The sequence below is a fragment of the Microsporum canis genome, genomic scaffold, assembly GCF_000151145.1.
Source record: "Microsporum canis CBS 113480 supercont1.2 genomic scaffold, whole genome shotgun sequence".
NCBI lineage: Eukaryota > Fungi > Ascomycota > Eurotiomycetes > Onygenales > Arthrodermataceae > Microsporum > Microsporum canis.
Genome location: NW_003299168.1, coordinates 2,967,660 through 2,978,413, shown reverse-complemented (window position 1 = coordinate 2,978,413; position 10,754 = coordinate 2,967,660). Strand labels below are relative to the sequence as shown.

Here is a 10,754-nt window from a genome sequence, read left to right as displayed (position 1 = left end):
AGAAAGAAGCTGACCCAGCCCTCAAGGCGGCAAAGTTGAGTGAATCCCAACGTGTTTCTTAGAGAAGAAACATGCTGAAACCAAATCTCAAAAAACAAGGTGGAGCGAGGATGGAAGCTAGCAAATCTAGCAAACGACTTGAGCTTGCAAAAGCGATCCTTAGACTGCACAGATATGGAGAAAAGTTAGCTTTCGGATGAGCCCTGCGTACCTAAACAGGTATACATAGTAGAAGGCTACCAGTTGGCTTCTATTTTTTCATCGACTCTGGCAGCCATCCAAGGGAGAAGAACGCCATGACAAAATACGAGCGGACATAAAATAATGATAATCCTTCGAGATGTGTATGTATAGTCTACTAGAGGCTATAGACTAGCAGTTTTTGTTTCAACTGACTGGTTATGTCAATTCCTTGCCAGTTGCTGCCAATAAATATAGGCTCAGCGTCCCTACTTTGTAACAAACAGTCAGCTGCTAATAATGGTGTACCAGCTGGTGGATGGAAATATTGACAATGGAGCGGAGGTTAAAAGTACCGAACTGTGATCTTTACGGGGTGCTCGGTTCCGTAGAGCCCTTGTTCCTCACTGTTGCTCCTCATATCATGCATATCGAACGGAGTAACACCTGAGTATCTCGGTTTAAGCGACGTTTCTCCCTTGGCTTGATAACCCTCCGGCTTGGTTTCATTTTTTTACTTCTTCTTTTGGCTGAAGTTGCGAAGTTGAGGTTTAAGAAGCTTGCTTAGTCATGTAATCCGCTTCCTCAAAAAGCAAAACAGGAAGAAAACAAGAAGAAACAAACTAACAACAAACCTCAAGCCATGTTTTTTTTTAAACAGCTAGCATGCTGGTTTCATTTTTCATTCTACTACTATGTTGGTGGGAGCTTGCCGCTAGGGCTCCGAGGCAGCCCTGTCTCAGGTGGAAACCTACACGCACCTCCTTCAGGCTTTGCGACTATAGGCTGACACGCTTCTTACCAACGATTTACATATAGTCGGTACATTGTATATGCAGAGAGACAAAGCAAAAGCAAAAGTGATGTTATCATATTCTGGAAGCTGTGCAGAGGTGTAGAGATACATTTCGAAATAGATCAGGTCTGACTGCTGATTAGTTAGGCTTCGTCCCCGGAGTATGAATTACATCTGATGGATCTCTGCAGAAGCGCACTGGCAGTTGACCTGCCGTCATTGTCATACCGCTAGCTTGTTACCGCTGATCTCTTACGCCACATGGGAAATCAATTTATTTGCCTTGAACGGACTTTTCGCTGCGTCTCGCGTGTCCGCTCTAGGCAGCAGTGTGGGAAGGGTGGAGAAACATGCATACTATGTATACATCTTGCTGCAGTATGATATAAATAGGTATTTGCTGATGAGCTTATATCCAACGAGAAAATTGACGAGAGTTAAGGTGATCACTACATGCAAGAAACGCTTTCTCTGGCCATGATGTCTCTATAAATAATAGCTGGAACTTTCCCGAGAATTTTATATGTTGATACTTCCTGCTCCGCATGACGGGAGTGGCAATGGACTCCGATAAGATGCTACCCTGTACAACTAGAAAATGCCAATGGGCATCACAGATCTGTATCTGTGAACTAGTGTGTCAGTGAGTACTATAATCTCATAAATGACTTGCTGAGGAAAATACTTTCATTAAACGAGGACGAGGTATATGACGTATAGTACAGCTTCAAGCAATCGAAAAGGCGGAGAATGAGCCAAAAAATGAAACGAAATGCAGACGGCGAATGGGGCCTCGAGTCATGATATCTGTGTAGCTGGAACAGAAGCCGAGATCCAGATCCCTTCTATATAATACTGCTTCAGCAAAGTTCCGAAGTTGTAGCTGGTGCATATAAGACCTTACCTACTTCAGGCATCCTTAACTGATGAAGCATAAACACCCGATCCCCATGTAAAAAACTAATAACGGATAGACGGCAAGAACCACCCGGTTTTTGACCACGCCGGAACCGCCCAAAATGCTTACCCCGGCAGCCAGGGACCATGCCACCAGGACGAGATAGACAGGAATGCGAGCTATAGTAGGAATATTAAGGGCACTCAGTAGCGCAGCAATAACCAGCGGGAAGAGCGTATAGCCGATGAGACAGACGGATTGAAAAAAAGAACTGTGACTCATAGTTAGGAGAGGGTGCCAGCCAGAACAGACATGCATGTGCAAACAAAGAACTTACATATTTCCTCCAAGCAGCTTGATCTGCAGAGTGACAACGGCCTCGCCAATCCACACTATGCAAAACACACCCGAGAAGACGAGACTGGACTGATCACCCTTGCCCATTGCAAGAAACATACTCAATAAAAGGCAGAATATTAAGGGCCCCCTAATGGTCACTTGATGTTAGTTTGAAGGCAGAGGATCCGATGTTGGGTGCCTAGAACATACCATAGATCCCAGTTTCTAAGTCCCTCGCTCATCCCGCCCTGCAATACAACATCTGCATCTGGCAACCTGCCTACGAGTCCGCGGAGAGCACCAAGGCTCTCGCTACCAAACCCAGTAGCCTCGCCTCGCTCCGCGGAGCCTCCGCTGCCTCCGCCTCCGCGCATCATCATACCACCGAGTAGATATTGTGGCCAGAGGACCTGTCTCATTTTCTCCCACACTGCCAAAAGATCCCGAGAGAGTGTATCCCAGACAGACTCGTCAATTGTATTCTGAGGTGCGCGGCGGTCTTCTCCGGGTATGGATGAGGTAAGGTATGAGCTTGATACAGGGTTTCTTGAAGCTCCTCCGGAAGCCGAGGATGAAATGTTTCCAGTCAATGGTGTACGGTCTGTTGTCGAACCGAGCGGATCGTCAGCCTCGATAGCTATGAAAGCAGTTGTTAGCTGATTTGTCCTGTTGTATCAAGCTTAGGGCCACTACCATCGTCAACCAACTCATGATCCAAGACCGATTCCTCGTCATGTTCTATGATAAACGGACTATCTGTCCTATGTCCTCCACTGCCGCTGGCCATCTCTGATATACAGGGGGAATTAGGATGGACGTCAAAATAATCGGATAGCAATCATATATCGTAGTATCGATGGATTGTCGTAGTTATAATAATGCTCTGGAAATCGGTCAAGCTGTTGACGTGGCTCTTAGGCAGCTTCGTTTTTGCTATCACTTCTCAGCAACTCTGGCACAGAAGCTGTAGAAGACCTGCTGCGTGTAAAATTCTTCCGCGAGGTCTATGGTCTTGGTCAACAAAACGTAGAATCCACAGCTTATTGTTGCCTTGTGCTCTTAGCTTGCGGCCGGTTTTGTTCTATTTCCAACTTGCGACTTTCGTTCCTGAGCAACATATATGGTCACGTGATAGTTCTTCTCCTCGAAGTTTTGAAGTTGTAGTAGAATTGATGATATTGATATTGGAAGATATGACGATATATCAAGGATAGCTACGGTGCAAATGGCTCGAGGTGGTTGAGAGAGTTGGTTAATTTTGAGATATGAGGGTCTTTTGGTAAAAGAGAAAAAGAACATGATGGTTAATTCTCAAAGGAAGATATGAAGAGACGACGAAGCAAGCAATTAGTAGCAACTAGGTGAGAAGTTCGATATCCAATTAGCCCTCTCGTTTCAACTAGCAATGGCAGCAGAATGCAAGACATCTAGAAAACATTCATTGCCAGAAAAAAAATGGAATTTAAGAAGCAAAACCACACTCCATGTAGGCCCCCATATGCCCTCATCCCAGTCACTCCCACACTATCAGCGCCAGCACCTTTAACCTGTTATTACCGATGAAAACCCGATGAAAGTATCGTATGCAAGTGCCGCTAGAGTTCCAAATACCATATGTATCCCGTGATGCGCGTGCGGGTACAGAGAAGCAAAACAAATAGGAAATTCGTGAATCGATCCGGGCCATCCAATCATTATATGGTTGCAAGAGCGTCATCATGTAGCGTTTACAACGACGAGAGAGTCAATGATATTATCAAATAGAAGCTGGATTTCCATCTTCCAACGTTGACCCTGCCAGAGATCCTTCGTCCAGAACTTCCAGCCGCATCTCCAAGCTCCGCTGGTAACATCAAACTGTAAATTCCGGTTATATACCCGTGCCATACTACCAAGCGTGGCCCCAGTGGGCTTATGCTGATCACCGGCTCCTTCAACTCCAGGTACAGGCGAACCCCCAATGCCATCCTCCATGCCCTGACGAATCCGCCATTCCCGCTGTGCTTTTTCTCCTGCACGCTGAGCCACCGCTTCCTCATCCTCTGTTTGGTAGAGGTCGCATTTGTTGCATTCCGTGCAGGCGGAACCCGGGTTTATTCGGAAATGCTCACAAAAGTGCTTGTATCCTTCCGCCTCCTCGCCATTATCGTCATTGTCTGGCTCTTCACCCACTGCACCATCCATGAGCCGGATATCACCGTTATTGCTGCCCCTTTGGCGCTGCCGGCTCTTCGGTCCGAGTGCTTTACGGCATATATAACACATGGAATAGCCGCACACGCAGGTCAACTTATTACACCCAGAAGATTTAACGAAGGACAGCCCACAGCATGGGCAAGTACGTTTAATCGCCGCCGTGCGCGCTGCTTCCACAGTTGTCCTCAGAGACTGGAGCAATGGTTCATGACACGTATGAGGGTCAGTCCATGGCTTATGGCAGCGCATACAGCTCGCTCGAGAACACGATGGGTTCCCGCATTTAAAGCGTGGCGTTCGTCTCATGAGACAAATGTTCTGCAACGACCTGCGAAAAGTGGTTCTCAACACAGAAGGAGAAATGCAGAGGAGGAGAACCAGAGGAATCAGGAGGAATTGAACGATGTCCAGAAGCAGGATGAAGACTATGATACTTGTGGCCAAGCTGGCTTTGCGAAACCGCCAAACAATCCCCTTTACCGAGGGATGAAAAACAGGATCAACCTCGGCGTACGCGCAGAAAGGGCAGTGAATTAGCTTCAAGTTTGATTTAGTGAGTGATTCAGAGGCAAGCCGGGTCTCGAATTTCCTATATGTTTCCAGTCCGGATTTCTCCTTTAGGATTGCCCTCTTGACAAGTGCGGCATCCAACGTTCCCTGACACGTCCCGTTCGCCATAGGAGCTATACACGATAGTGTCGACCTCTCAGGATTGATGGATTTATCCCATCCTTGTCCGAAGAGAGCTTCTTGAAGGGTCCGCTGAATGCAGTTGAAGCAGATAATATGGCATGCCTCAGAGCAGGTTGATATATGTTCAAATGTAACGTCCGAGAGGCAGCAATCACATTCGTAAAGCGCATTCATAACTTGTGCTTCTGCTTCATTCAACTCTTCTGCTCTTTTCAGATCCTCGTCTATCTGCAACTCTCTTCTTCGATTTAACAACGGAAGTATAAACGTAGACCAGATCTCTTCATCCAGCTCTGCACAGCCCGTCCCTCTCAGAACAGGCTCAAGTTCGTCAGTAAGACGTCTCTGCCAAACCAGAAATGGGGGTGGGTCATCTTTATGGGGTGCTTTCTTCTTCTTGAATGAAAACATATTCCCCAGAGTAGCGCGCCATGTTTTCTGAGATAGGCCTAGAAGCGTCGGCCGGGCACGAGTGTACGAGAAATTCCCTTCGGCGAGGACAGCATTGATGGTACTCCTGCTCAGAGACCGAAATTCAGAGGCCAGCGCAGACCTGACAGCATCTTTATATTCATGACTCCGGAAAAGCTCCTCTCTAGGTACCAGCTCATCTTCTCTCTCGTAATCATATTCGGTCGTAGCAGGGGAACCAGCCCCCTCAGGAGCAGCGTCGACATTCCACCGACCTTTGACCCATTCAGATCGGTATCTCAGAAGCTGTTCGACACTAACTTCCAGCCTGCTTTTGCCATCAAACCGGGTCAGAAGCTCTCTGAAAACCTCCGGATGGACATCGGGGAATAACCCTGCCAGCACATTCAATGCATGGTTGAGTTCTCGTAGTTCGCGATGTTTCTCGTCTTCCGTATCGTTCGTAACCCGTATATCTGTTGTCGAGGCGGTGGCACAGTCAGACCGTGGACCTGCCGCAAACGGGTTACTGCGTAGTGCTTCGGTGAGAGTGGACGAGGCGGAGGAGGACAGCTGGACAGAAGTGGAAGAGCCGGCTGCCTTGATAGATTTTGAGGACGACGACGCTGTCGTAGAAGTGGCTGAAGGAGATAGTGATGCTCGTTTATTGCTGCGAGTTGTCTTGTTGCTCAGTAGAGAGAGGACCATGATAGGCGATCTGCTGCCTCATCCTCGGGGTAGAGAGCATCAAGATATCGAAGACGACTCACAGAATGACAGGTTAACATGAAGAAGGCTGCGGAAGTGACAAGCTGGTATGTTTAAATGGACTGTGAGTTGGCTTCCATGTGGTTGGTTTGTCTTCGGGAACCCTGGATCAACCCCGGCCTCGATGGATCCAGGCTTTCTCCCACCAATACCTTTCACTCCCAACTGGTTAATACGACGATGATGACCCCGACCATGGACAGATATCTTACAGTGGTGACCAAGAGGACGAATAAGATTGAACATATATCTCTCCTAGATTTCAAAAACATGGCATAATATAAAATACATTTAGCCACGGTTGTCATTCGCGCGACTGTCTGGTAGACAAATAATACCTTCGTGAAACAAAAGGAAAATCCATACCAAAGAAAAGGAATAATAAAGAAAAAAGTACAAGAGAAAAAAAGGCTTTTGAAGATGCATTTACAATTTGCCTTTTCCGTTAGAGACCAGCTCGACGCCAGCTCCAGCAATAGCTGGCTTGCCAGTCTCGACGACGGTGGTCTGGAAGACGACGACATTGCCTTCCTTCCACATCTCCGTCCTGAGGGTCTGGCCAGGCAAGACGACACCGGCAAAGCGGACCTTGATGTTCTTGAAGGCACCGAACTTCTCATAGATGTGTTTACCGGAGATACCCAAGGAGCAGAGGCCATGGAGGATAGGAGTCTTGAAGCCACCCATCTTGCTGAACTCAGGATCAAGGTGGAGAGGGTTGCGGTCGCCGTTGAGACGGTAAAGAGCAGCTTGGTCTTCGCCCGTCTTCTCTTCGACCACAGCGTCGGCCTTGCGTTGTGGGGGTTTGTAGGCGGCTGTTGCGGCAGCTGGGCGGGAGGCCGTGGATTTGCTTGAGCCGCCGAATCCACCGCTTCCACGGATGAACATGGTAGACTCGTTGTAGAAGAGGTCTTCACCGGTCTTCGCGTTCTTGGTTGTGTATCCCATAACGACGATAGCGGCGTTACCCTTGTCGATAACATCGATCAGCTTTGGGTAGGTGAGGGTCTTCGCCTCGGTAGGAATTGGGTATTTCCTGATTTCGAGGTATTGTTCGCCGTGAAGAAGCATCATAGGCGAGAAGTTTGCAACAATGTCGTTCATGCTCCATGGGACGGCAGTGTTGAACCAAGGGATAACACCGTAGGTAGGCAGAGCCTGGAACTCGTCGTGATTCTCATACACGAGTGGTAACTGGGTCCTCTTAGCTCCGAGACTGAGACTGTAAAGGATGATATCCTTATCAGCGTAGTCAAAGGGGGTACCTTCAGCCTTCATCTCCTTGGCCTTGGAGATGTTGCTCAAGATGCCCTGGTCGCCACCCTTTGGCGCCTCGTCCTTCTTGGTCTCTCCGACCTTGTTGTTGATGTTGGCCATGATGCTCTCAGTACCAGCAAGGGTATCATCAGGGTGGTCAGCGCGGCCGTCATCGAAATCAACGATCTTAGGCCAGGCCTTGGCAACATCCTCGACAGTGAGTTCGATGTCAACGGGGAAGCCATGGCCTCCAGAACGTTGCCACCTGGTCTTGCCGGTCCATCCACTGCCACACTCATAGAGGCCCTTGGTAGCAGGCTCAGGGAGGAGTTCAGAGCAGAGAAGGATGACGAGTGGTGCAACTTGGTTGGGGTTCAAGGCCTGGACGAGTTCTTCTGGCATAATGGTTCTGGTCATGTCCGTACCGGCATTAGGAGCAATAGTGTTGACGCGGATGTTGTACTTGGCGCCTTCGAGGGCAAGCGTACGGGAAAGACCAAGGATACCAAGTTTCTACATTATGTTCAGTATCCGTTCCGTAGATTATAGTGCACGACGGGGTTTTATAACACTTACAGCAGATGCATAGTTGGCTTGGCCAAAGTTTCCATATATACCGCTAGTAGAGGTAGTGTTGACAACACGGCCAAACTTCTGCTTCAAGAAATAGGGCCATGCAGCCTTGGTGACGCTGTAGGTACCTCTAAGGTGAACGTTCACGACCGAAGTCCAGAGCTTTTCATCCATGTTAGTGAAAGCCTTGTCACGAAGGTTACCTGCGTTGTTGATAACGATATCAATGCGGCCAAAGTTGTCAATAGCAGTCTTTACAATAGTTGGACCGTCTTCGCAAGAGGCCTTGGATCCAACAGCCTTTCCTCCAGCCTTTCGGATCTCTTGGACAACTGGCTCTGGATCCATAAGATCGTTGACAACGACGGATGCACCATACTTAGCAAACATGAGTGCATAGGATCGACCAAGTCTATTTATATCAGTTAGAAAATGATCTTTTCCGGGATTTTATCGATGCACAATCACTTACCCAGCTCCAGCTCCAGTGATCAAAGCAACCTTTCCAGTAAAGTCCGGTTGCTCGGCCGGGGGGTTTGCCGGTAACGTCATTGACTCTTGGATCAATTCAACATAATCAGCAGGCCCAGTAGGGTAAGTAGGCTTGGAGAAGTCATTGACATCATCCCATCTCTTCAAGAGAGCACCAGGTGTAAAGCTGTCATCAGCTTTCATCAAAGCACCCTTGGAACGTTCCCATCGGATCTTGGCAACATGGCCAGCTCCAGCCTCGAATATACTACCAGTCTCAGTAGTGGAGGAATGGACAAGATATGCAACAATAGGAACGACGAATTCAGGCTTTAGGTTGGCCAAAAGCTCTGGGGGCATCACAGTCTCCGTCATGCGGCTAGCAGCTATTGAGATATCAGCAGTGCCCTTGATGTGTTTAGAGAAGATCTTCTCAAGCTTACCAATTGGTGCAATGGCATTGGAGTGGATGTTATACTTGAGGCCCTCCTTTGCGAGGGTCTCGGTAAAGCCGACCAGCGCAAGTTTGGCAGCTGGAGCCTGGGTTAGCACTGTTTTGCATATATCAAGTTGATATCAGGGTATATACCAGAATAATTGGTTTGGCCAAAACTGCCAAACAGACCGGCAGCAGAGGTAGTGTTAATAACTCGGCCAAACTTTTGTTTTCTGAAGTGAGCCCAAGCAGCTTTGGTACACTAATTCCCCATATGTACTTGTTAGCAGCGCCCAGCTGCAAAATAAAATCGATTACAACGGCTACAAATCCATACCTTATATGCTCCGAAAAGGTGGACCTTGTCGATTATATCCCAGTCTTGGTCTTTCATATTCTTAAAGCTGACATCTCGGAGAATCCCAGCGTTGTTGATTAAGATGTCGATGCGGCCAAACGTCTTGATGGCGGTGTCTATGATCTTCTCACCGAACTCGACGCTGTCATAGTTGGCAACGGCCTTTCCGCCAGCGGCTTTGATTTCTTCGACAACAACATCGGCAGCCTAGCAGTCGAATAGAAGTGTTAGAACCAGAGCCCCGCCGCAATGAACAATCAAATGAGACAGGAAAAAACTCGACCTACCTTTGACGACTGGCCCTCTCCAGAATGTGATACACCAAGATCATTGACAACTACACCGGCACCCTTGGAAGCAAAGTACAGGGCATATGCCTTTCCTAGACCGCCCCCAGCGCCAGTGACGACGACGACCTGGTTATCGAAACGAAGTTGAGACATGACGATAGTGCAAGTGTAAAGAGAGGTATCGGGCCAGATCTTATCAGCGATAATATACAGGAAAAGAGGTGTCTGGAGATAAGCAGAAGAAGAACAGAAGACCAGGAGAGTCGGACGGAGGCGTGAATTAAAAGGAAGCCGTTTGTTGCTTGTAATTGCAAGCTCGGCACGAGAACGAGCTGAACCTCGGTATCAATAGTACAAAAAGATACTTATATTTACATATATTTTACTAGTAAATAGAAGTATTCTTTTGTACCAGAGCTTGTGCATCATCGGTCGCATCTCAGCCAATCAGCTATCATGACGTGGATGACTCAGCATTGCTAGTCACCTGACGCAAGCTTTGCATGTGAAGAGAGAAAAGCGAGCTTTTGATCGAGCTTTTACTCCGTACATACCACATAGTATGTAGCAAGAGCGTCACCTAGTTGGCAGCTTGGTTAATCTCTCAATCACTATACACACCAGATAGCAACAGCTCTTCCTTCGCTCGTTGATCTTCAACTTGAGGCAAAAGGCCAGAAAGGTGTTTTAATATATAACGGAGAAAGCCTTCTAGATGAACTTTGAAAGCAGAGCCTCATATGAACCGTGATGATCCGGAGACTTATACAACGGAGTATACTATGTGTGACGAGCTTTAGACAACTGTTTGGGTTCTCTTTTATTCTCCTAGCCTTCTCTCATTATGTGGCGTTAGATCGTTTGCCACATCGTAGAGAATCCATGACGCGCAGGGCTCTATATACTTCGATAGTTTAAATCTTCTTAGAGAAGCGCCAGGTCGCTTCTAATCCGCCGACATAGGCGGGCAAGACTACGATCTCCGCGGATAAATACAAAGTATAACAACGGTTGATATTATTTTGAACAACCAAATTCCAGGGAACAGCTATGCGTGGGAAACACGACCGCTAACCAGCCCCTATTCT

The 10,754-nt window shown here is 47.7% G+C and overlaps 3 protein-coding genes across 3 annotated transcripts; all 3 read right to left on the bottom strand.

Moving 5' to 3' along the window:
- Nucleotides 1–1,587: 1,587 nt before the first annotated feature.
- MCYG_02577 (Yip1 domain-containing protein) lies at nt 1,588–3,000 on the bottom strand (the record flags this gene model as incomplete). Its single annotated transcript, XM_002849597.1, has 6 exons — nt 1,588–1,601; nt 1,662–1,821; nt 2,004–2,145; nt 2,212–2,331; nt 2,424–2,850; nt 2,907–3,000. The coding sequence occupies 6 exons, from the start codon at nt 2,998–3,000 to the stop codon at nt 1,588–1,590; spliced, it is 957 nt and encodes a 318-aa protein (XP_002849643.1).
- Nucleotides 3,001–3,929: 929 nt separating this feature from the next.
- Nucleotides 3,930–6,221, bottom strand: MCYG_02576 (TRIAD3 protein; the record flags this gene model as incomplete). The annotated part of the gene is made up of 2 exons (XM_002849596.1): nt 3,930–4,456; nt 4,556–6,221. 2 exons carry the CDS (start codon nt 6,219–6,221, stop codon nt 3,930–3,932), a joined length of 2,193 nt encoding a protein of 730 aa, XP_002849642.1.
- Nucleotides 6,222–6,707: 486 nt separating this feature from the next.
- Nucleotides 6,708–9,819, bottom strand: MCYG_02575 (peroxisomal hydratase-dehydrogenase-epimerase; the record flags this gene model as incomplete). The annotated part of the gene is made up of 7 exons (XM_002849595.1): nt 6,708–8,051; nt 8,115–8,523; nt 8,584–8,932; nt 9,026–9,115; nt 9,172–9,280; nt 9,356–9,583; nt 9,664–9,819. The coding sequence occupies 7 exons, from the start codon at nt 9,817–9,819 to the stop codon at nt 6,708–6,710; spliced, it is 2,685 nt and encodes an 894-aa protein (XP_002849641.1).
- Nucleotides 9,820–10,754: the final 935 nt, after the last annotated feature.